Genomic DNA, 26,127 nt, shown 5'->3' with positions numbered 1-26,127 from the left:
ACGGGGAACGACGTATTCCCCTATCCACCCCATTTTCCATTCTAAATTTTTTGACAGGATCTTTTGCAGTCCTCCAGTTTCCCTACCGTTTCTACACGTGAAGCTGTACAGTAATGAAAGTGGCGACCCGAGTTTATTAAGAGAGATAAGTATTTGTTTTTGCGAGGCACACTGGAGGTGCATGGTACAAGATGACATGAAAAAGGTTAATTTGCATGTTAATTGAATGTTGAATCTTTGCAAAACTTCTCATCTCATCCTGCTGTTTTGCTCCGCAATGTCTCCACATGACTTTCTTCTGGCATTCGTGCCATCAAGTCCATCTTGGAGATGCACTCATTGTACAGCACAGACAAATTTTTCTAGGTTTTTTTCAATTTTTAAATTTTCACGTAACCTAGATTTTTAGTCGACAATCTCTTTATTCCCTTAACGAACCTTATCTTCTATGACCTAGCTGATCCTCAAAGGGGGTTGCATGTGCATTATGTGGAACTCGGAATATCATTTGAAGAATTCTATGAAATAGATTTATTGCCCGCTTCAAGTTGAAAGAGATGATAACAACAGAAGTGGACATTAGCCATCATGTAATAAGCTGAATTCCACATGCATTTTAACCGGCTCTTGCTTATGATCTGTCGAGCACGTACGCATAGATGACGTCACCAGTAACAACATTATGTTTTTTGTTATCATATAAAAAAAAATCGATTCTATGTTGTTGTGGGTCTGTACGGTAATGGATCAAAATATGGTAGGAGCATCAATGACACACTTTGCTGTGCCTCATGTGCCACGTTGTTGTCCTTACCAGATTTTGAGGTCATCTGCAAAATCTGTAACTGAGCAGACGCACGACAACATGGAATCTTTTTGTCAGTTGAAGGTGATATGAAGTCGTGGTATGAAGTCGGAGTATTGAAACCTAATCAAAAGCTAATTAAAATATTAATAATTAAGAATCTCAACAACTCATAGTTACTATTACCTGAAATTTGACCATGCTATTATATCTCAAAAGGCGCACGGAAATGTTAGTGTCATTTTTAGGATAAGTTTTTTTAGGGGAAAAAACCAAAGTTTTCCCTCTTTTGCCGACAAGCGTCGGTGGCGAAAATATCTCAGAAAAACAGCTTTTTTTAAACGTATGAATCTGGTTAACGCCTTAAATCTGTTAAACGAATATTCAAAAGACAAAAATTTAGTATGAAAAAGTCGCGAATTCGTGTACAGTGTGGAAAAACAGACCTTAAACTACCAAAAAAAAATTGGGAAAAAATGAACAAATTAGGGAATACGGTGCCTCCTATTTACATCTCATTGAATCACAATATTGTGCGTACAGAACAGGCTCGTGCAATTTTGTGAGGCTTTGAAAAATTTTACCCGTGCTGATTCATCCCAAATAGCACGAGAAAAAACATGTAATTACTAATTAATAATACACAAGCAAAAATATGATTCTGCTTTCCTTTCTAGTTGTTTTTATTTCTTGTTGTGGCTCACAAGTTCAGCATCAGTTTGCCTTCGCCTAGTTGTCCGAGTTGTCGGGCTTTTCCCGTAAGAACTAGCTTCAAACTTTTAAATCTTCTTCCAAGAATAATTAGGTGTTTGTACTTTTCCCTATTAGGAATCGGTCGACAGCAGCAACCATTACACGAAAGCTATCACGCTCGTAATCTTCCCCGCTTTTCGTAAGAACTGTTGCCAAAAACTTCTCGAGAATTTTCTTCAGGGCCTCTGGTTCATACTTTCATAACCGTATTTGGAAATCAGACTTTTAGCCAGTTGTTTTCCCTTTGTTGGGCGTTACTCAAGTATGATTCCAGACCAAAATTGAACGACACGAAGTTCAATTACCACTTTATTACATCTCTTTCAAAATCACAAAATTCAGTCGCTCAGATGCAGGTTTTTTTTAGTCTGTACAAACATTTTAATGATCCAGTATTGAGCTGGTTTGTAAAAAGTTGCAAAAATTTGTTTCATCTCCCTGCAATTTAATTGGTTTCGTTAAACTAGCCTCGAAATAAAATTGGTTGTTGTGGAAAAAGATGCGATTTAGAGCATTAAATGGTGCGATTCGTGAATAAAGCACACCGATGAGAGCCAATTAGATTGCAAGGATTACCAGTGTTTTCAAAATAGATGTAATAAAACAGCACTTACACAGACATGACGTATTAACTGTTCCTTTAACAGTCCTTTTCCACAGTCCAATTACAATCACGACGCATACGCTGTCCTATTAGTGCTTAAATGGGGCCGGTGATAACCAATCACGTTAGACAATTTTGTTTTAGTTTTGATGAAAGCAAAATTAGTGAAAACAATGCCTCTTACTTACATCGCATTGAAAGCAAGATAGGGCGTAATGTAAATTTCTCTGCGTTCCTCAACGTCTGACGTGAACCTTAGTGGCGTTGTTTTTATATAAATTTGATCTTCATGATAAACAGGCTATATGTGGACCTATCAATAATACATCCAGGGAACAAAACAAATGTAACGCAATAGGCTAGGAAACCTTTTAAAAAAGATTACTAAAAGCTATTCACTATACTGCCATTACATTACTAATATTAACAAAAAATTGAAATTTCTAATATACTTGCAATATTTGCAGTAATTAAAACGCTAAAATTAACTCCTAACTCTTGCGGTACTTGCGTTTTCGTTGTCGTCTGTAAACTTTTTCAGGCATGTACATCACTTACAGTACATAACGATAACGTCTTTTTCCTTTTACATACTGAATGTAACATAACTCATAAATCACCCAACTACACCGAACTAAACTGAACATACTTTGGCAGCCAGGCATACTTTGCTGCAGAGCAATTGGTTTAAGGTCGCAATGTTATTGTTTTGGTAACCAATATGGCCGCCAGGACGTCATTTTAGGACGATCTATATAATTGAGCGATTATGATAAATTCTAATCTATGTTTCAGAGTTGGTCTCTAAGCATTAAACACCTAGTCAGATTAAAAAACCATGAGAACGCTCACTGCTTGCGTAAGTGCAAGTGTGGATTAAATATTGTTAATAACAATGATTGACCATGGCAAAGTTATTTAACTTACTTCTACTTGGCCTAAGACATCCCCAGCCAATCACCCAGAATGCCTTGCTACTGCAAGTTACCCAGAATGCAAGAGTGATTTAGTAAGAGCTACAGTAACGATGGCAATTTGAGCCATGTGAAAAACCCTTTAAGTAGTAAACATAGAACGAACCGCAGTTTCTAACTGTGATAGTCGTCGATACTCTGTAACAATTGTCACTCGAGCGAAACCAGACCTCCCTGGACACTCTGCCATCAGCTTTGTTGGGATGACCACCACTGAGCCAGCCTGGTCTCTGGCCGCCACATCTTTTAAAAGGCACACATGCAGTGGGCATTTTTCTACCTGCGGCTCCAGTAATACGATACCAGCCCCAAGTCAGTGAATTGTCGCATACATGTGGTTTTGTTGACGTAGAATCTTTCAATCTTCGAGCAGAAGTTAAAGTCTTGTAGTTGCTACATTCTAGGTAGAAAAAAAAGCCAATCAACTCAAAATGAAAGAAAATTCTGAAACTTGCTTGCCACTTTCATTAGCTGGCTTGCACTAAATTCCAGAGGCTATTGTCCAGAATTAAAGCCTTAGGAACAAAAGAAAGTCGTAATAAAGGCAACTGAACATTCCCTAATAGCGACCCTCAAGGATATACTTTGAAGGAACCTTATGCCTGCAGCTCGCGGAGTCAGTGGAAAACTGTGTCTTTGTTCAGCATTAAAGCTGATCGTGAGCTATTGATGCTAGACTCTTGGCACATTTATAATAGTCCTACCCACCTTTAGGCTCGCAATTCAGTCCGTCCCCGATGTATTGTGAGTTGCAGGTACACCTATACGAGCCTGCAGTATTCTGACAAGTGGCGTCACGATGGCAACCGTGAGATCCTTCCGTACATTCGTTGATATCTAAATATCAGAGATATTTATGAAATAATAAGTCGGAAACTCACGCGATTAGAGATAGGGATGGAACGGCGTCAACGGTGAAAAAACAATTTCGTATCAATGGTAAACTGTTTAGTTGTTGCTCACCCAATAAAGAGGACCATTTCTTCGCTTAAATATAATATTCTTCAAGGTAAGAACGATACTTAGATTTATGGTTCAAATTTTGAGTCTGACATATCAGACACTGGGAATTTAACGAATGCACTCACAAAGAGAGTACATACTTTTATTGGGAGAGAAGAGCTCAGAGAAAACATGTAAAGAAGGCCTCCATGATTATCATAGCGTTGCTCTTTACATTCGTCAATATTTAAGGAACCAGAGTAACTCTTAACATAACTCCCGGGTGCAAATGCACTAAATCCACACAACACTGAGTCCTCACAACTCAAATTTTTAGTCTGACGTATCAGACACCAGGAATTTAACGAGTGTGCTGACAAAGAAGTTGCACGCATTCATTGAATGAGAAAAGCCCAGAGAAAGAACAAGTCAATGCTTTGGACATGGATCTTTGACTTCTCCAAATTCTTTTTGACCTGTGCAGCTTGTCCTTCCATCTCCATAAAATCCTTGTTTGCAAGTACACTGGTGATTGCCAATCGTATTTTTGCATTCGGCTTTGCTATGACAGTCATCAGAGCCTTCTGTACACTCATTAATATCTGAAAGAGAAAAATAATATCAAGTCTGAATTATTCATGAAGTCTCTAATGTGGAATGACGGTGAGGATGAAAAAACAAAAAAATGGTTAAAAAGAAGTAACCGAGGCAATCCCACTTCAGAGATATGTGTTTCTACACTGTGCAGCTGCCAAAGCCTTCCAATCACTCTTATCACTTAAAACATAAATGACCCTGCTTTCTTAAGACTCCTTAAAAAAAAAACTTTGATTGACCCACAGCTCAATCTATAACCTTGATGTTCTTGTGACACCACATTACAAAAAGGACGCGGAATGCGAAGAAAATCGTTATTTCCTGACGAAATAATTTCTATAAATCTGGCTTCATAGAAATGCACCCCAAACAAAATAAAAAGTGGAAAAGTTTGATTGTCTAGAAATATTAAGAGTAATTATTTCACACATCACTATTTATGGCCTATGAATAAATTGAAAATCGTGGTCAATACTTTTACAAAGAAAAAGAAACTCATAATACATGTAGCGGTCAAGTTTTTTACGAGAATTGATCTTGAATGTTCACAAGAATGACGCATTTTTCTCTACAAGCGAAAAGCTTTGGCTTGGTATCGATAGCTTACATTACTGACAATTAATTTGTCGCTTTGAGGCGATGAAAGACTAGCTCATGGCACCGCTGGTCATTTCTACAGTTATACTACTTTCACTTTATCGAGTGTCCAAAACACCGACAGCTTCGAAAGCTTTTATTTCCATCCACATTTAAACAAAAAATCATCTGTAACTTATATCACTATTTATGTTCTCACCGTTGCAAATAATTTTTCCATCCCCGGCAAATCCTGGTTTACAGGTACAGGTATGCGAGCCTTCTGTATTTTTGCATTTGGCGTTGCTATGGCAGTCATGAAGGCCTTCATTACATTCGTCAGTATCTAAGGAAACAGAGCAACTCTTAACATAATTCCCAGGCGCAAATGCACTGAATCTTCGCAGCTATCAATTTCGAAAAATAGGAATTTTCTCTTCTGGGGATTTCCTTTTCAAGAAAGAAACCAAATTCTTGGATTTATGTGTTCCTAGCCATGAAGGCTTTTCTTACCATTGCAACTCTGTTTCCCGTCTCCTTGAAATCCTGGTTTACAGCTACAGATGTAGGAGCCATTAGTGTTTTGGCATTCAGCGTTGCTATGGCAATCGTGGATGCCTGCTTTGCATTCATTGATATCTAAAAGGTCATAGGAAAGAGAATAAACACAATTGACATGTACTAAAAACCCTACTAAGATTTGATTACTTAGATCCTACCTTTTTCACAGTAGGGTAAAGTCCATCCTGATGAGGTGCACGCACACGTGTAATTCAAATGCCTGTTTACACATGCTGCACTGTTCTGACACTTATGCTTGATGCAATAGTCTGCAACTAAACCAAAAAGATAACAAATAATCAATAGAGATTCCAGGTTTTTTTTCTGTCAATATTCGCTACGCACATGCGGGATAAGAAATTATTTTGTCGGTCCCTACCCTCTGTTTTCATGTCACAGCGAGCTAAAATAGAATTTCCAGTTCTGGGGGAATCCAACCAGTAATTACCGCTGACCGCTTGTCCACCCTCACTCGCCTTGATTTCTTTACACGAATCGGCTGGCAGCTCAGGAACGGAACCTAAAGGGACTGAGTGTGAATGAAACAAATACATTTAACGAGCCGTTTTTGCCGTGGAAGATATTAAACGAAAGGGTCTCCGGGCAATTTGTGTTTCAGTGTTGTTTTGTTTTTGCACTAATCAGATGTTGGGGAAAACTTTGAGATTCGACCCAGGCCCTCAGCCTGCCTGACATCAGGGTTTTGGAAACACACTTGAGGAAAAGAATGCACGAATTCCATTTTTCGTGTTTTTCGTTCACAACGCTTCCTACCTTGGTCCTGCAACATAAAACTAAAGAATTTGATTTTTTTATGTGCCTTTTCAATTACAAAATTGAGGTCCTGGTTTTTATTTCAGAGAACGGAATTGTGGTTATCCAGCTTTGAATAGAGTAATTTTCCATCGTAATCGAACGTTCCATAACAATTTTACTTGACCTGAGCCTTTTGCTGGCTCGCGCGAGTCATCTCCGACCTTGTTAGCCTTTTTACACGACTAAACCATGGAGAACTATGGAGAAGACATCATGGATATCATACGAATGACAGGTTTAGCATAATCCACGCTAGATGTGCTCTGAGGCAGAAACTCGTTTCTCATAAATAGTTTACTTTTAATTAGTTTTCTTACCTCTTGTTGAGCTTTTCACGTAATATCGTTCCAAGTCTTTGACAAAATCGTCCGGTCTAGCCTCCTTAGTTCTGTTATTTAACTCACATATCCCTTTGAACACGACGTTAAAGCTTTGGCATCTGATATCAGCGCGGCACGCCTGTCTGCATTCTGTTGTACCTGGTTGGGTCTTCAAGGTCTTAAAGGTGTGGCCTTGAAGCATCATTTGGTAGACTGAGTGAAGATCAGTCCCACACTGCTGGCTGGTAAGATGTCGGAGTGCGACAGACGCCAATACCAGTACTGTAATGTGGGCTTTGAATTGTCGCCAAGCCATTCGTGGCAAACACGATTGCTGATCTTGACAAGAAGAAATAAACTTTCTTTAATTATCATCTTATTTTTATCCCAATATTCTTAGTGTAACTTATCTTGATGAGTTCTTTAGAGAACAGAAAGAAGAAGAAGAAAAAGAAGAAGAAAAACTCTAGAAAATTAAACGGAGTTTGGGTTTTGCATAGAATTAAACGACTTAAATTTGGAGATTTTAAAAATACGGTGGATTGATGACGAGATGAGAAGTTTGGCCCAGATTCTGTTCTTCATAATCTTTGTTGTTGTATTTTGTTTTCGGTTTTTGTTTTACTAAATAGAGGATTAATCTTCTTCGTTAAAAATTGCTGACAATGAAAAGTCGTTTCCTCGATAATAAAAAAGCAAAAAATGAAGAAGAGAGGCTGGAACATGGAATCTTTATCAGGCTGTCCGATGATATTCACATTCAGTTGTTTACAGATCTATTTTACGTTATAAAAAAGCAAACATCTACAACAACTTACGATAAACCATCTCAAGAGAGGTAAATTTAAAGATACCAACTCTTCATTCGAATAATCACATTTGACCAAAATCGCCCCAAAGCTAAGGATTTACGTTTCTTTCTCTCTTATCAGTGACCTTTGTATTTTGCGTGTTACCAAAACAATTTAGTTTTGATTAACTTGAAAAATGAAGGTTAAAAAAAATATTTTTTGAATGGCATATGTCTCAGGAATAATGACCGAAAAAAATGTTTTCAATCGAATGGAAAACCTCTCTTTAGTTGAGATGTTGTGCTCCAAAACTTGCAAGTAGGACGAACCAAGGAAACCGTGCGTTGATCACAGCTCCTGAATTATAAATATAGTATGTAGAGAGAAATGGAAAGACAGAACTTTGGAATTAAGACCGTGGTTTAATGCCATGGACCAAAGGTGAGATGGAATAATTAAGGTTACAGAGTACAACTGCGAAGCATGGTTAATTTTTTCTGCACTTTAAAAGACAATTTTTCATATCTCAAATCACATGTTTTGGAATGCAGCGTCATACAACTTACGTGTTAGAGATACTTAATAGTTCTTCAGGGTCTTTCCCGGTGGGTTTTTCCTCCGTTTAACTACAGTAACCAAACTAAACTGAAGCTGGTTTAAACATTTGTTAATGACTATAAAGCTTTCTGAATAGTTGTTAACCCCCCGTGGACTTCCCTGAGGCGACGTGACTGTGAGCACAGCAACTCTTGGCTCACGTATTCAATTCTCTCGTATGTTCCTACAGACCCAAAAAATAGCTCAAGATCGATATCCAATTACCCGTTTTCATCAAACAAATCCTTTGGCGAAACAGCTTCACAGTGAAGATGTTCTCGTAAATCGAGCTTGGCTTACCTGTGGTTCTGCAAAAGTGAAAGATAACAATATAGAAGTTCTTTTATCAAAAATACCTTGAGGGCGACATACTAATGACGAATTAAGGATAAGGTGATTTCAATTTGAAGAATTTCTGAGTCTGAGTGCATTTTCTAGAAAACTATCTTGACTTCTGGCATAATGAAGCCATCTTTGCTTATAAGATGCAAAAAAGAATACAAATTTGTGGCCCTCATCCATAAGGAAAAAAAGAGTGACGAGTGTTTCCCCTCAGGTCTTCCATTTATCTTACTCCCTTCTTCCTCCTTCTTTGCATTTGTCGAAATTTGGGTACACTGTGTTTTATTTATCTTTTGATAAAAATTTGATGCTTTGAGCTCAAACTTTCTGCAAAGCTTTGTGCAGTTTGCAGATGTAAAATAAATTTCTCACTTTTAATTAGTCACTCAGTCCGCGCGCATAAAATTACTTTCATGCACGGATACACTTATGTGTTTGTGGCCTCCATCGTCAGACAAATGACATTTAAATTATCCTTGTAAACGATATACTTTCTGTACAATTTTGTAGTAGAAGATTTTCTTCCCTTTTCTTCTTCCCGAGTGAATGTCACTTAAAAGACAAGTTTGTAGTAAAGGCTTAAGTCACAGCTCTCAGTGTCTCTCTAGCAGCTGCTTTTTGGGATTAAAAAATGCATTAAATTTTAATTGGTGTGTGAAACAAACCTTTTAGGAGTAAAATAGAGAAAATAGTTATAAAAAGTTATAATAATGGCGATAACAAAAAAAGATAATTACTACGTTACTAAACCCCACTAAAGCTCACGTAAGCATTGATTCGTTATGAACTTATAAAATCCATTACCGAAACACCTGCGGCTCGAGTCGTGGGTGTATTATCCCTCTCTGTGGGAGTAAATTTTTTTTCCTAGAATGTTGAGATAAATCAAGGAATTTGAGTATTTACTGGTTGTTTTAATATCAAAAGAGAAACATTGCCATTACTAGACACGACCTAATAATGGAGGATAAGTGTAGCAAAAAGGGGGGTCACAGTTGAAAAGGAATTGCGTTCCCACAAGGAAGATTACACCCAAAAAAAATACAGAATGAGTAGCTTTTCAAAAGGGAAAAAACTCTTTTCTAGCTGATTGATTATCCCCTGTCTGAGTTCCATGTTTCCTGCAGCGAAGAGGTTGTGAGCACAGTTGTCTATCTTGACTCCTGACACAATGAAGCCATCCTTTCTCACGTGATGATCACCAGTAAAAATTTGCGTGCTTCATCCGAAAAACGAAAAAGAATGAAGGATATTTTCCGTTCAAGGGAGTTTCAACTTATCTTCCTCCTCTAAGCACCTTCTTCAAATTTTTAGAACTTTCGGTGCATTGCGGTGCATTACGCAAGATGATTTAGTTGTGTTGTTTTAATAAAAAAAAAAAATTACCTGTGGTGATCAAAAGTAGCTGTATTGTACTGAAAGCTTTGTGCAGTTTGCAGGTGCAAATTACGTGTCTCATCTTTAATGTATAGTCTGCACGCATAGATTTACTATTCATGTACAGATATATTTATGTGTTTGTAACCTCGGTAACCACTCAAACGACATTTAACGTATCTTTGCGCACGATTTCCTTAGTTTGTGTTGAATGGCACAAAAAAACATTAGATTTTCACGACGGCTAACGTCATAGTTGTAGGATATTCTTCAACTGCCTCTTTTTTTAAATTGAAAATAAAACCCTCCTTGCAGTGTCTAGCAGTTGTACAAAGATACTTTTATAATAATTTGAATATTACTGATGGACAATTTGTTGTTAAGAGCGTTTTTGAATTCACTATTATTGACAAATTCATGACTATTGTTGAAAATTAGCGTAAAAAAACCTGCCTCTGAAAGGCAAAATAATAATGAATGATAGTATAACTAAATAATAATAACAATAATAATAATAATAATTATTATCATGATGACAAAACTGACAATAATAATAATAATAATAATTATCATGATGACAAAACTGACAATAATAATAATAATAATAATAATAATAATAATAATAATAATAATAATAATGATGATACCAATACTAATGTAGATAAGGATAAATTACATACGTGTGAAAGATAGTATTAGCACGAGTGGATCATAATTCGTATCCTTAGTCAGTCGTGCAAAGTCTTAGAGGGTTTAGGTCGCGTGCAAGGAGGCTTGGGTCGATTCGCGTTACGTAACGCGACTTGACCCAATCCTCCCCCGACTTTTTGCTCGCCGCTATTGTCACACTGCGCTCAGTTTTAGTGCCTGAATGCCCGGAACAGGCTACTACTTATGAAAATACGCTCCGTTTCCGTTATTTTGAGGTGGGGTTAACTTCCGTGACGTTCAACACTTTTGCCAATAGAGGTCGCCAATGACCTGCTTAAGCGCGAAAGAAGAAACACAGAATCGCAAATGCTCCAAAAGAAAGTGCCTGAGTTGTGCGCTGTTTTTACCTTCATCCCATTTCTATGTCACGATGCATATTTCAGCAAAATGCGAAACAAAAGATTAAAAATCGTAGACACATGATGTCACACGGACCACGTATTCCCACATCCACTCCTTTGTCCATTCCAGATTTTTGGAAGGCATTCTTAGGACTCCTCCCTTGAGACTATTTACAGTTTTACACTCACCCCCCTCATGCGAAGCTGCACAGTAGTTACAGCGGCGATCTGAGTTCATTAAAAGAGACAGTTTTCTTTTGTGAGGCATTGAAGCAGGGTATGGTATATGACAGCATGAAAAGGGTAAGTTTTGTATACTAATGGTAATGTTGCTTCTTAGAGTAATATTTATCATGTGTTTTGCTGCAACAGTCTTCGTAATTCACCCAAGCTTCCTTCCTTACAGCAATCGTGCCATCAAGTCAATAATTTCATATTTTAGATACAATAATTGTAGAGCACAGGCACAGATAAACGTTTTGCAGTTTTTCGCATTTTGATATTTCCGCAGTTGTTAGGTTCTTAGAGGTTTGCCCGATTTATGCAGGACCTTCCTGCGACATCGCCGGTCTCCTGCCCCCTATTCCTGGGATATTTTTTGGCGAGATTTTGGCAGCCATGAAACAAATCAAGAAACTTATTTCTCATCAAATAATCCAGCCCATCAAACCCAAATCCTTAAGTTCTCACTAGAGATACGCACTGAAAAATTCGATTGAGGCACAGCCCCCTTCCCCTCCCCCCTTCCCCTCCCCCCTTCCCCTCCCCCCTTCCCCTCCCCCCCTACCCTCCCCCCCTACCCCCATCTTAAATTAAATGATCATTGACGTAGTGAGTCGAGATATATTATATTTTTATCAAGGATTTTTAACTTTTTCTCCCTATTAAGAAGGATTTTTTGCTGGTATTTATAAAGTTGTGTTACCACGTGGAATTTTCTCTTCCCTTCCCTACCCAAATTGTGTGCAAGACTTGTTTTACCATCCAAAAGGTGTTAAAGTGGATATTTTTGATTACTGGCAGTATGTATACCCAAATAATCTCCACAAGACTTATTGACTTTTAAGGGTTCCAGAAAGGGGGCCAAGTGAATTATAACACCTCAATATGACCCCTTGCACAACATTTTTATGATAGTATTTTTATTAAAGATATTTTATTAAAGGCCTATAGTGGAGAAGGGTCAGTGTGTGTGTGTGTGTGTAGGGGGAGGGGGGGGGGTTATTGTCACAGGCACAATTTCTGTTTCTATAAGTGTGATTCCTACCCATCTTATCTTAACCATTACAACTTTCCTTATCTACTGGTAATTTAATACTCCCTTTCTGCTGCACCATCCTTCCAACAACTTACCTGATCCTCATAAGGAGGATGCACTTTTTTTTTTATTGTGGAACTGTATTCAGTGTTTAGAGTGTTATTAAATAGATGTATTTTGCTCTAACTTGTAGATTAAAGGGTTGATAGCAGCAACACTCACACCATTTGATGATGGTGGGTAAGTATTTTGTACTCTTTTGTTTCATGGACAGAATCAACAAAGACAATTCTTAGTGATGGGTCTTCAGCTGAAAGCATCACTACCCTCATGGTCTAGAGATCAAGTTTGTGGTCGGTATTGTGTCTGATATATGCTATGCTATTGCTGAATATTGAGGAACTGATGATAGTTTTAAAAAAGACAGTTTGAACCAGATTAAAAGAACAATAAAAACAAACACATTTATGACAACATGAAGGCTCTCACAGTCAGGCTGCCTTTCAATGTGCATGCATGTTAGACAACCACTGGCCCAATACCTCACAGTTATGTTAGTTTTGGTTCTTCCAATTTGACATGCTTACTTTTCTTCCATTTCTATTTTGATTGAATTATTTTAATTATTTATTTATTTAACCTATTTATCCATTTTATTTAATTGGATTCAGGGAGCTGAATTTAAGTGTGATAGAGGCGTATGCACAGCACTTACAAAATGAGAATGTAAAAGGTTTATTTGGTATGTATTAGTTTTAATAAGAAAACCCAGTATCATGAGCAATTACCGTAAGCTAGGATAACACAGGGATAATCTGATAAATTGAACATGCATTGATTGCATCTTCACCTCTTTGCAATCTTGATGTCACAGTTAAAATTGTTAAGTTGTTGTTTTAATTCCTGGGACAAAACTATTTTTTCAAATTTCCTCTGTGCTGATCTGAAGTTGTGTGACCATGCGGGACAATGTATACATTTTGATTGGTGAAGCAGTATAAATATGTTTATCTCAGTTATTATAAATGGGTACTGAAAAATTGTTAAGAAAGCCTGATGAAATTCCTGAGATGCCTCATGCTACAGAAAGCAGGTTAAGCTCCATCTGGATGGGCCAGTTGGCCTGAGTGCAGACTTAAACCTTTTTGTCCTTGCTCAAACTATCATCATCACTGCATATTTTTTAGGATAAAAATTCTAGACTCTACACACTGCTAGGTTGAATGAGCCTCCCCTTTCAATATCCACATCTAGCTCCTCTCAGTCTGAGCCCCATTTGATCTCTTGACTTTTCAGTTTCAGTTTGAGTCATTCTTGCCTATGAATGAAGCAAGACCTTAACCCTTTAACTGCCAAATCAAATTTGCAATTCACCTTACTGTCAACCATAAAATTGTGATAATGTAAGTTCAGAGAATTTGGTGTTAGATCAACTAAATATCCACAAATTGATACTTTTCTTTATTCTCAACGCTTAATGTCTGGTTGATATTGTATTGATATTGTAAGGAGAAATTCTGTCTTGGTCATTCATGGGAGTCAAGGGTTAAATCCGAAATGTTTGAACCATACCATCAACACATCCTCTCCCAGGGTAAGCAGTGTAAGATGACTGTTTTGCTTGGGTGATCTATGGGGTGGGTTTGAGACAGCCCTCTTGTGTTTAAACTACATCTCTTGTGAACGGGGTATGGTAATGATTTGCACTTATAATTTAATAAATCATTTTCATTGATACAGATACAATTTCACCATTTATTTGAGCAAACATGCATTTATTTAGTGATATTGTTAATTGTCAAACTGTCTTGTTGTCTTAAGTTGCTGGGACAACTGGGGAAAGCACTTTATTGACAGTGGAAGAGAGAAAGAGACTTGCTGAGAAGTGGATTGAAGTAGGAAAAGACAGGTGAATCAGTGATGTTTTAATAAAGAATTAAATACATTTCAATGCTGCTTAGAATTAAAAAAAAAACATCAATGCACACTCCGTGTAGTATAGTCACTTGCTGTTTCCTTCACCCACCTTTTTATAACTAATCAAAAAGTATCAACAATTATAACAGCTTGGCATATGAGCTCCACTCTTATAGATATGCTGAACAGTCTAAAAGGTTCCATATGATTACATACCATTCTATCTGTAAATCAGTATAAGCATGACAAGGGACATTTTAGCATTGTTTCCAGGCTGTCAGTGGTTCGTGGGCACTTCAAAACATTTCTCTTCCCTTGCAAACCTCCCTCTTGCCAACCCTGACTGAGGAGATCATCTAAAATTTGATCTGTAGCATATGCTGCATCTCTGCATAAATAATATAACTGAGTTTCAATTTGTCAATGAACAGAGGCAATTCCTTCTTTCCAGATTTGAACACATAATAATACATGTTGGAACCTCAAACTTAAAAGACTCACAAGAACTGGTAGGCGGCATTTGTTGCTTGGGACATGTTAGGTCTACTCATAAAGACTTAGAATTGATTTTTGTATATCTCTTTATAGGCGAGACATTCTGAAAACAACAGAGCGACAGCAATCGCTCTGATGGCCACGAGTTTCTTCACTCCCAAGTCTGTAGGTGCGTGTCTTAATTTTACCGGAAATATTTCGCGTCGCTATCAATATTTTCCAAATCCATAGCTTCCATAATTTATTTAAAGAAGTGTGGTGTTCCTTGTTACAATTTCTCTGCAAGCCAAGTTTAAATCAGTTTATCTAGATCTCTTCAACGCAAGGCGCGAAAATGGAGAAAAAGCTCAGCACGGGAAAAATTTTATCAGTCATTAATACGTTTTGGATTGAACTCTTGATCGGCTTAAAAGTGGTACTTACCTCATTTCTGTCTTTGTCCTTTGAATTATGCATGAGAATTTGCAGGGAGCTTAAAATGAACTAAATGCCTGCTCACCAGCCTAAAAAAGTCACAAGATTTTTTTAAGGAACAAACATGGAGGGGAGAATAAATCCTTATGTTTTAATTATTGTGCAACGTGAACATGTTATTTCATGTACGAAGGTTCATTGTGTTAGCTTGTGCTGCCTGTAGTTATGTGAACGCAAGTGGTAGGTAACGTAAGTGAAGCGAGCAGGGGCCACGCCCTTGGCACGCGAACTACAATACTTTTGGTTTTTTGCGTCTTTTGAACGGTGATTTAGGAACAGAACGGTTGCTCTGAATTTTAAAGTCAGTGATGACAAATACAGCAGAGTAAATTAACATAATTCTGCGATATTCTGTTCTTTTTTCAGATGATCTAGTAGAGTATGTTCGTCTTGTAGCAGATTGTGCGCCAAATACACCGCTATTTTATTATCATATACCAGCTTGGACTCATATTCCATGTATGTATTAGAGATAACATGAAAGCGAACGACGAGACGAACGAGCGACGAAACGAACGAACGACGAGACGAACGAACGAACGACGAGACGAACGAACGACGAAACGAACGGACGACGAAACGAACGAACGACGAAACGAACGAACGACGAAACGAACGAACGAACGTCACCCATCAGTAATCAAACGTCTAAAATGAATTCATTTTATTGTCATAGTTCTGATGGAAGATTTTCTAAAAGCTGCCATTCCCAAGATTCCGACCTTAGCGGGTGTGAAGTTCACAAGTGGTGATATGTTTGACCTGGGCCGCTGTCTCATCCTCGAAGATCAAAGATTTTCGATTATGTTTGGCGGTGATGAGGTGATTTAACTGTTGACCTGTTCAAAGAGAAAGTGTCTTTTAACCCTTTACTCCCTAAAATCAATATACAGATCCTGTTTACATTTCCTTTGTTACTGAGAAGGAGAATCTGGAGCGTCTAAAATTCACGATCATTTCCTTTACATTCGACTAACCCTTTAATTCCCATGAGTGACCGAGACAGACATTCTCCTGACAATATAAATACAATGTCGAGCAGACAAGTAATGAGAATAAAGAAAAATATCAATTATAGGATCATAAGTTTGATCCTATACCAAATTCTCCAAACTAACATCACAAGAACTGTATGGCAGACAGTATGGAGAATTACTAGTGAGATCTTGGGAGTTAAAGGGTTAAAGGCAGATTTAGAAGCCAGTCACAGTTAGGAGTTGAAGGGTAAAGCTCCTGAACTAAGTTATGGTCATATTTGATTTTTTATTTCTAGATTCTTATAAGTGCCTTAGCCATGGGAGCTTGTGCTTCCGTTGGAGGGTAAGGAAACGTTTATAAAATCTCTTTCCTTCGTTAATCTTTCGTGTAATAGGTATTTGGTTGAAAATGAAGGACAATTTTTTTCTCTCAGACATGGTTTGATGCTACTCTAGTTTAAAGATTTAATGAATGCAACCGGGCAGTTACAATTCGTTGGGTCTATGAATTGTAACTTCTCGGTTACATTTATTAAATCTTGAAACCAGAGTAACATCAAGCCATGTCTGATTGTCCACCTGGTTGCCATGTGAACATAACTATAAATTATTTGTCTTTCAAGAAAGTGGTCTGCAGGTTAATTGCGAGCAATCCAGAGTAAACCTAACTGTAAGGAAATCAGGAACTAGGGTATAACTAATTACTAACCGCAAACTAACAAGGCACTACCGAAGGCAAAATGGAGTGTAACGGAAATTACTCCTGGAGGAGACATTTTTCTGGGCTACAACCAAAAAAATGCAATTCTGGGAGACTCATGAAAATCTTGAGGAATTTGGTGTACAAATTTGTTCACAAACGTCGTGTAATTTCTTATTTTGCATTAGAACGTATAACTTTGCCGGCAAGCTCCACTTTCGGATCATGGATGCTTTTGACAAAGGCGATATGGAAACAGCGAGATCGGAGCAGGTCGGTTCTCTTCATATCGTTCCCGTATTTCCATGTAGATTTCGAGACTCGACAACAACTTTCCGACCTTGTTGAGCCAGCGTTTAATCCAAAACCCCTTAAATCTGATAAGTAATTCCCCCAGCTGCTTGCTCGATAAAGAGGGTAAGTTTCTAAAGAAACTGTGGGGCTGCGTCGGCGGGATAGTATAACAGGGTAATTTGGTATTATCAATTGAGTTTATAACATAAATTGGCCACCGTTAAAAGTTTTAAAGCTAACGTTTAGAGCGTCAGCCCTTTGTCAGAGCGAATTCGTTACTTGCTTGCCTGATAGATGGCTTGTTGATAGGTTGTCGAAAGAGTAAGCTATCTCAACAGCCAATCACAGCAAAGAATAATATTTCAAGGAGCTAATGAGAACTCGAACTTAAATCAAGCGCGTTTTCGTTCGCGTTTTCCCGCGCTTTTTGCAGTTTACCAAGTCGCAGTTGATTTTAGTCTAGCACTGATCTGATTAGTTGGGAGAGCAGTGGGAGCTCAGTGCGAAGTAAATTAAAACTAATACAATCCCGGCAACGTTCGAATCGCAATTGAAAATTACTCCACTGTATGTAGAAGTTACTTACTAATCACCCTTAGTTGACTTAAAAGTAAAAAAAAACAAGGTCACAAGGTCATCCTTGAATTGGCTGGAAACGTGGAATGAAAAATAGCGATTGTACATCGGTGTGGATATTGAGGACGTCCCAGTATCCAAAATTCTTGCCACGACAGGATTGCATGTTGCATGTTGAATTATTTCTTAGTTTAGTTGGGTTTTAGGTCTAAAAATATGTATGTCAACGGATTTACCCCCTCCAACAATAATACCTGGAGACTGATCTTTTTTACCTTTTTACGTCTAGTATCGGTCTCAAGCAATGGTGAAGTTATACTGTAAGTACGGTAAGTGTTTCCTCTCAACCATTTACACTCTATTTTCAGTATGTATATTCTCATTACTGTTCTCTAAACATTTCCAAAGCTGCTGATAAGGAAAATTTGATGAACAATCGAGAGCTTCTTTTGTTGGTGATCATTTCCATTATTCTCCTTACCTCAATATGTGATTTAGGGATGATATTGTGAGGAGAAATTAGATACCAGGGACTCGTAGGGGGTGAAAGGGTTAAGTAGCCAAGAGAAATACTTCCTCCACGTAATGTGGTTGTAAGTAGAAGGTAAATGTTAATCGTGGTCTGTTTACGTTCCCAGGAGGCCATGCTGGCGTCGGCAAAGCCATAATGAGATTCCTTGGCTTAGACCTAGGGCCCGCTCGTTCACCCCTCTCTCTGAGTGAGAGCCAAGAAGCACAATTAAGGGACGAACTGGGAAATATTGGATTCTTTACTTGGCGTTAGAAGAAAGAATAGCCCTCCAGTTAACCATCTCTATTACTATTTTAATTACCATCTTTATCAATATCAGTTTTACTAACCGAGTTCGAGGTCCGTTTTCACGATTATAATTAACTTACGGAATGAATTTTTTCTGCTGGAAAAAAAAAAAAGGTTCCGTAACTTAAATTACGAATCGAGAAAACGAGGGAAGACATATATTTTTTTTATATCTCTGGGTTCAAATAGAGGGGGAAGAGTTAATTCAAAAAATTATTTTATATTTAATGGACTGCACAGTGAAATAAAGCCCGCAAAATTGACCAGTCACTGAGAGATATTCTAATTTAAGATACTTAAATTCACATTATTTTCCTTTGATCTTGCATAAATTATATGTATAACAAACGAAGTTAGAACACAAGACAACAACTGTAATATTTCTATAACTTTTATTTCAAAATATGTGACTTTCTTCGAAACCTGTGTGTCTGATTATATCTCAGTTTTTAAATAGGACCTATTCCTGCATGCAACTATTCAAAGGAGGCTTATTCATGTTTCACTGCTCCAACAGATTTTGTTCATACTAATTTACGAACAGCTTGTAACCTTCAGGAGTTGAAGTTCTTGTAACAAGTACACTATTTTACTTTTTGCTTTATAAAATACTTTCGTGTAATCTTTCCTACAATGGAAAGCAAAACGCACATTAAGAGGAATCAATAATAAAACTAATTTTTGTAAACGAGGCAATATTTCATAATTATTTCTTTACTGCCACGAAACCTCTACCAAAGCTATTGAAAATATGCTCTACTTCAGGAATCTTAACCCTTTCACTCTTAATACTTCATTAGTAATTCTCCTTACTGTCTGCCATACAGTTCTTATGGTGTTAGTTTGGAGAATTTGGTATGAAATCAACTAATGATCCCCTGATTGATATTTTTTCTTCAGTGTCATCTAAGGAGTAATTTTGTCTTGGTTACTCACAGGAGTTCAACCCTTTACACCCTAACATCAGTATTTATATTCTCCCAACTCTTCTCTGTGCATTTCGTTTGGTACTGACAAGGAGAATTTGTTTAACAATCAAAACTTCTTTAGTTGGTGATAATTTCCTTTTTTTCTCGTGATCTTAATGAATGATTCAGCAGTGTTATTGTTAGGAGAAAATAGATGCTGATCTCTCTTAGGGTTTAAAGGGTTAAAGGGTTCAATTCAGTTGATTTGGTTCAAGATCACATGGTGAAGTGTCTCGTATAGTCGTACTCTATTGTGGGTATCACAGCCTGGACAAATTTGAGAAAGATGAGTAGATACCTGGGGAAAAAAGTCAAGGAAAACGGAAAATCTAAATAGGGCTTCTTCTCGTGTCTTCAACTCATTCCAAAGACAAGGCTGACTGAGTTCGCAGGACGAATTTTGTTTCTTTGAACAGATCACGGATGTTATCAATTTGAAAAACATGTCTCTGTGACTCAGTGACTCAGTGGTAGAGCATCGGAGCGCGGAATGCGAAGGTCTGAGGTTCGATTCCTCATTAGGATTAAGAATTTTTCTTTGTCCCACGCTCGTGACAAGACGAAAAATCATCTTTCCCTGTGTTTTGATCTGTCTCACATCTCTATCACCTGTTCACTTGAGAAAATTTCAGCTCAGTTACAAATATGATTGTTCTAATCTCGGATTGGTCTAAGAAAGTCACGTTACATGAATAATGCTAGATGATTGGTCATAAACTTATGTCTCTCTCACCACTACAAAAGTACCAGCCACAAATAAAAAAGTGGCATAGAAAAGTCCATCTCTTTGCTTCTGTGTGCTCATTTTGCCTAGTTTAGAACATGTATGAGCTTGGTTTGGATCATACCATCTTGTGTGATCACGTACTAAGAAACGCGTGATAACGCTTTTAATTCCACGGAATCACGCGCATTACCATGACATTCAAAGGATACATATGAACTCCAAGCTCTCCTCCGCCATCAGCGACTGTCTGTATGATCTTCTTCATTACGTCAGCATGTCTAATGAGTTGGAAAAAAAAACCCGTGACTACGGATTTGCACCAACCACAGTGTCCTTTTTTTTGGCTCAATGAACTAAAATAACGCGGCGATGTATTTTTAATACAGCAATTTCAAATTGGACTCTAGGTTAGGTGGTTTACATATGATCTACTAAAAGATCGTTATGCTTTGTTCTTTGAAGTATTAACAAACTTAAAGTGGGTCTCTCAAGGCAGAAATTTCTGATTGTAAGAGACCTTTCTCCAAAATTCAGCACTTGCACTTAGGTATTAGTGTCCATTTTGGATAGGTGTCTGCCTGCCGTTTTTAGGAGTGACCATTAACTATCTTCACCTCATTATATACATTCTATAACTTAATAAGTTTTAGGAAGAACGTTATGTTAGTGAACGAAAGTGAAAATGCAAAGGAGACTGAAGTTGACAGCAGTTGATACCAAGTATCCATTTTCAGGGTATCCCATCCTTAAAATTCAGATTTTTATCAGATTGTGTGTACAGCAGAAAGAGATGAGCAACAAATTGATATAGAGAAAGTGCAAAGTATTTGTGAGAATCAAGGTAAGGATTAGGTGTAAGAAGACAGTTGTAGCAACTCACCTACAAGGATGAACAGATGCCATGGTCATTGGCAAATGAGGATGAGCCTCCAATGTCACTGTTTTTTTTGCATGGTCCTACAATTCAGAGCACACATTATGTTCATGATGCAAAAATCAACCAACAAAACTCTACTCTGAAAACTGCTAAAACTTTACCTGACTCATATCCTCATACATCTCTTCTACTGCAAGGGGTTCTCGGTTCTGTAAAATAAAACATCCAAAAAGCTACATGATTGTCTCAATAGTGCTCATTCCAAAAATTATGGACTGGCTGGTCGCATTATACTCCCAATACCTGTACCAGGCCTTTAAAAAACTGGAAAAATTGATATGCAGTGACCCTTTTTGTTAACAATTTGAGCTAATCCCTACAAAGAATAAAGTATTCTGTTTTTTTCCAGGTCAGTTGAAAGGCAAAACCTTTATACATGTAGCATTAAAATTCATATGGTTAGTTCTAAATGAATATGTACATCAGAAATCTTGGCACTCGGTGGCATGGAGTTTCACACTGACCTATGTCATAATGGAGAGGCACAGTAGATACAGATACCAAAGTCTTGGCTCTCATGACAAAAGAGTACAGAAGAATGTTTTATTTCTTTTCAGATCTGCCTGCAATTCTGGGATTTCAGTCACTCTCAAGGTAATGAGATTCAACAGACTCTTACCTCATTGTAACCAAACAGCCACAGTCGTGGCGTCTGATAATATTTGTCATATGTAATGTACATGTCGTAAGTTCTTGTTTGTAGAATTCCACCAGAGGCATTTGCATCTGTGGCACCCTCCGCCCCTGACTCAGCCTTAGAAGTTGGTTTAATTGACAAGGTAGCCTGCAAAAAGACAAGGTAAAGTTTTTGGAAAAAGCAACAGGCCTGGTGACTTGCTTTATTACTGGATCATGTCCTTGTTTCTGAAGCATGGGGTGATTAACTACAACTGACATATATTGCTACTCATCGTGAATGTTCATCGTTTGCACTTTTTTTGCCATGGAATATACAGTACCTCATCACTTTCAAGCATTCCACTTTCTTCAAAAGCTAAAAATTTGAAACAGAAACATTTTTCAGTGATGAAATGTACAGTAACAGCAATGAAGTGACAGGTATTTTACATTTGCAAAATTGAGGTCTGCATGAAAAAAGGAAATGGGGAATAAAGCATTTGTAGCATTGCTGGTGAAGCAGTATTACAAGTAGTACTGCATAGTAGATGTAATGAAACTGACTAGTAGTGTATCATTTTCAAAGTATAAATTGAAAAGGTGATGTAATTATGAACTGGACAGAATAAAATTATTTTCAGTTCTGTCAATGCACTTAATATCTTTTTAATAACCCTTTAAATCCCAAAATCTGATTGCTAATTCTCCCCTGTGGCTGCTACACATTTCCTTGTCAATTAGTTACAAGAACTTGGTGCTAGATCAAGATAGCAGCTTCTACCTGATAAGTTCGAATATTTTCATTACCTGTTTGCTGAATAATGTATGGATATTATGGGGAGAAGTTTCATGTTCATCACTTCTAGGATTTAAAGGGTTAAATGGTACCATCTGTAGTTTCGTAATGTTGCAAGTCTGAACAAAATGATCAGTACAATTACACTTACCTTCCATATCCACTGCCTCCTCATCATCATCTTCTTCATCATCATCATTATCTACTGGTGTTACATCTTTTGTGCCCTAAAAGACAATTTGCTGTTGTTACTGCTTTTAATGGGTCATGGTTTCTCATCACTCCTGTAAGTGCACCCTTAGCATGCCATCAGCACAAACTGATTAGCATATAATTTCATTGGTTTTATCAACTGAGTTGATAATGAACATTGGCCACATAGAGTTGCTAGAGCTGATGCTTCAAGAGGCAGCCCTTTGTCAGAGCAAACACTAAGCCCTTCATTAACTTGTTGCAAACCGTTAGCCCTTTTCTCCAACAAAGGGCTAATGCTTGAAAAGGCAGCTTTAGAAAACCTACAGTGACCAATTTATTGCTTATTTTATTCAACATCAACCCAACTGAGAAAACCAAGTTATCATGTTATACCTCCCAACAATGTAGTAGCACCAAAGTTTCTTTAGAAAGTAACTTCCTTCATAAATTAACACTTGCCTTGTCAGATTCAAGTGTCATCTCTGCAAACGACTCCTGAGTACCAGTGACAGCTTGCTCCCCACTTGGATCGAGGTGATGGTGGGTGTCTACCCAGCCTCCGTCTTCGTCTGGTTCAACAATTGCTTCATTTTCCTCTTGGTGTTCCATTTCCTTGCATCGCTTGTAGCAAGGAACTAAAGGCAAATCATTTCAGAAATAAAGAATGACTCATGTAATGTAAGCAAGGTGTACTGATTTTACAAATATTGGAAAACATGCTTACCATTCTTTGTATACAAAAACTGCTTGTCTTTTGGAAGATAGTTCTTTATTTTAGTATCATCAGGTCCTGAATCCCTAGGAAAGAAAAGACAGAATCAATTTGGAATATAAATCATAATTTTGCCAGAGAAATTTACTTAATAACAATAGGAGATTGAACAGGTTGCTGATTCTGCATCAGCCTTTCGAACAGTTGCTACAGTCCAGTCAACTGGGTGTTGATCTCAACAGTATCTCCTATCAATTGATATTTGTCTATATTTTCATCAACTGTTTGCCAGATATTACATTGATATTGTTGAGAGAAGTAACTTCTGTGTCACTCCTTGGAGTGAAAGTGAAAAACCTCTGTAGATCATATAATCTCAACGAAACAAGACAGACACAAACCATTTCCATGTTGGACAGTGATGTACTAAGTGGTCTCCTGCTGCCACAAACTGTAAATCACACATAAAAAAAAATAAGTAGATATGCAACAAATTAAATTACTTGTATCACTAATAATGATACAGTAAATGATTTGAACCAAGGGTTTTATTAAAAGCTAGTTATTGGCAGTCTACTGCTGCTTAGAAAACCTCCTATTGCAGTCTGTAGCTTGTGGACAAGCTTGGATTTCACATTGCGGCCCCTTTAATCTTTCTAACTGCCAAGATCTGGTTATTAATTCTCCCCTTGAACTACTTCACATTTCCTTATGAATAAGTGATGAGAATTTGGTGTTAGATCAAGACAACAACTTCTACCTGATAAGTTTGATTATCCTCATGGACTTTTTGCTAGATAATATATGGATATTTTAGGGAGAAGTTACATGTGCATATCTTTACATGGCGATAACTTTGAAAAGAAGATATCCATATCATCCCACACTGTCCTAAAACAAAGCGTTCCTCTCAAAGGTAAACTATCTTTTTTTGTAAATGTTTTCTTCATTAATGATTAATTGAGATCTACAGTAGACAATTAATTGTTGTTTTGGTTTCCTTCGTATAAGCATCGCTCTAAGCACTCAAAAGTGAAAGACATTGTTTGGTCATGTAATAAAAATTGGTTAGTCTATTTTACTAACGGAGAAGCCTTGACTGTGCTCTGTTCTGTTGTAAAGCACGCAGGAAGCAGCTAGAGCATGAAAGAAGTGTAGGTAGAAACACGAGATGTAGTCGAGTGTTCCTCCACACTTGTTGAGTTTCACAATATCTTTCAACTTTGGTGTGGTTTGCCGGCTCGTTTGTTCCGAAATTTCACTTTCAATGAGTGAAAAAAAAGCTAGAGAGAAGTCCGGGAAATGGTCGGACATATATAGTACAATTTGGCAGTTGGCATGACAGCTTTAGCACTCTTGCTCTATGTTCTTTACTCTCATATAGCGCGCTGTTTCAACCAATGACAGCGCGCGCTATATCCGAACTTTACTATAACATTTGGAAGCTCAAATCTAAGCGCAAATGGATTAAACGATCGCTTGTGGAGTACAAATTCCACTATATTTACATGGATTACGCAGCTAAAAAACCTACATACGTACTTCTTCCGGAGTAATAACGCCCGTTTCTTGAAACTTTGACTCCTATATTGACAGAAAAGATGGTTAATTCTCTAAATTGATTGAAAATAAGCGAAAAAAAACAAAATTGCACAGCTGGATTTTCGATTAAGTAGAAAATTTGGTAACGCACCTTCAAAACAGGCGTCAAGTACTCCGCAACTCCAAGAGCTGTCCCCTTAACCTTATTTATAACGTCCTGCATCGCCATGATGGGATCTGTTGAAAACTATATCGATTTTACCGCCTAGGAACTCGAAAGAAAAGCTTTGAATTAGTGCCCTACCTCGAGTTCGTAACTGCAACGAGCAAAGACACAACAGTACATATGCTCATACGCAACTCCGCTGAATGTTGTCACTGCTGTCTGAGCATCACGCAAGTTACGTATTATGTCACGCAAGGTGATGGCGGATACTCCGTTAAAGTAATAGTGTGTTCATAACTTTTGGCTCCATTGATTGTTTTTGGACTTTTAGTCAAATTTGACGAAATCTTCAACCACTAAGCCCGGGGTAATAAATGAAAAGAAAACATTAGCGTTGTTTTCATATACAGAGCTCATCCTAGGATTTTAACTCCCTTACAATTTCTAGGCGAAAGTCGTAACTATTTATTTACGATCTGAAAATAGTGGGGTGGAAATGAACAGGTCCTTCTCTCGCGCCAAGAATTGACGGTTCATCCTTTAGACTTGGGTGTGACTAACTGAACTCTCGTACCCAGACATCCACGGCCAAGCAGTTGTGAAACATTTCACTGAGTTACAGTTACCCGGCAGGTTAGGCAAACCGTAACTCCTGCTTCAGCGTAGTATTCAGTCGCATAACTGTGTTTAATCCAATCGTGTACCAAAGCGTAACAAGTTGTTGACGAGCGAAACACAAAATACCCATTTGATATTTCATCGCTGAAATTCTAACGGGAAAGGATAACGTCCGAAGTACAAAGTAATGATACACACATTGTAACCCATGATACACATATTGTAACCCT

General features: G+C 37.7%; 4 protein-coding genes across 4 annotated transcripts in view; 1 reads left to right on the top strand and 3 right to left on the bottom strand.

The window, feature by feature from the left end:
• Window positions 1-3,168: 3,168 nt before the first annotated feature.
• Window positions 3,169-7,673, bottom strand: LOC136281954 (uncharacterized). Its single transcript, XM_066168993.1, has 6 exons — window positions 7,574-7,673; window positions 6,946-7,230; window positions 6,192-6,341; window positions 5,971-6,087; window positions 3,845-3,973; window positions 3,169-3,536 (listed from the first exon to the last, which is right to left on the bottom strand). The coding sequence occupies exons 1-6, from the start codon at window positions 7,671-7,673 to the stop codon at window positions 3,169-3,171; spliced, it is 1,149 nt and encodes a 382-aa protein (XP_066025090.1).
• A 3,416-nt stretch (window positions 7,674-11,089) lies between these two features.
• Window positions 11,090-19,134, top strand: LOC131770173 (N-acetylneuraminate lyase-like). Its single transcript, XM_059085889.2, has 12 exons — window positions 11,090-11,410; window positions 12,559-12,605; window positions 13,037-13,107; window positions 14,187-14,274; window positions 14,734-14,791; window positions 14,871-14,946; window positions 15,618-15,710; window positions 15,928-16,073; window positions 16,525-16,571; window positions 17,117-17,201; window positions 18,088-18,127; window positions 18,437-19,134. The coding sequence occupies exons 1-12, from the start codon at window positions 11,387-11,389 to the stop codon at window positions 18,580-18,582; spliced, it is 921 nt and encodes a 306-aa protein (XP_058941872.1). The 5' UTR covers window positions 11,090-11,386; the 3' UTR covers window positions 18,583-19,134.
• On the bottom strand, window positions 18,997-25,464 carry LOC131770166 (ubiquitin-like-conjugating enzyme ATG3). Its single transcript, XM_059085879.2, has 12 exons — window positions 25,265-25,464; window positions 25,114-25,155; window positions 23,973-24,022; window positions 23,584-23,657; window positions 23,319-23,494; window positions 22,816-22,891; window positions 22,210-22,244; window positions 21,870-22,034; window positions 21,352-21,399; window positions 21,194-21,270; window positions 20,523-20,591; window positions 18,997-19,884 (listed from the first exon to the last, which is right to left on the bottom strand). Exons 1-12 carry the CDS (start codon window positions 25,340-25,342, stop codon window positions 19,803-19,805), a joined length of 972 nt encoding a protein of 323 aa, XP_058941862.1. The 5' UTR covers window positions 25,343-25,464; the 3' UTR covers window positions 18,997-19,802.
• Window positions 25,465-26,119: 655 nt separating this feature from the next.
• Window positions 26,120-26,127, bottom strand: part of LOC136281767 (uncharacterized protein PF3D7_1120000-like) — a 2,022-nt gene continuing 2,014 nt past the window's right edge. The window contains exon 3 of the mRNA XM_066168689.1: window positions 26,120-26,127. This exon is cut by the window's right edge and continues 1,204 nt beyond it. The gene's annotated coding sequence lies outside the window, so the exon portion shown is untranslated.

The sequence above is a fragment of the Pocillopora verrucosa genome, chromosome 6, assembly GCF_036669915.1.
Source record: "Pocillopora verrucosa isolate sample1 chromosome 6, ASM3666991v2, whole genome shotgun sequence".
Taxonomy (NCBI): Eukaryota; Metazoa; Cnidaria; class Anthozoa; order Scleractinia; family Pocilloporidae; genus Pocillopora; species Pocillopora verrucosa.
The sequence above is the reverse complement of the archived record's forward strand: the minus strand, read 5'-3'. Positions and strand labels throughout refer to the sequence as shown.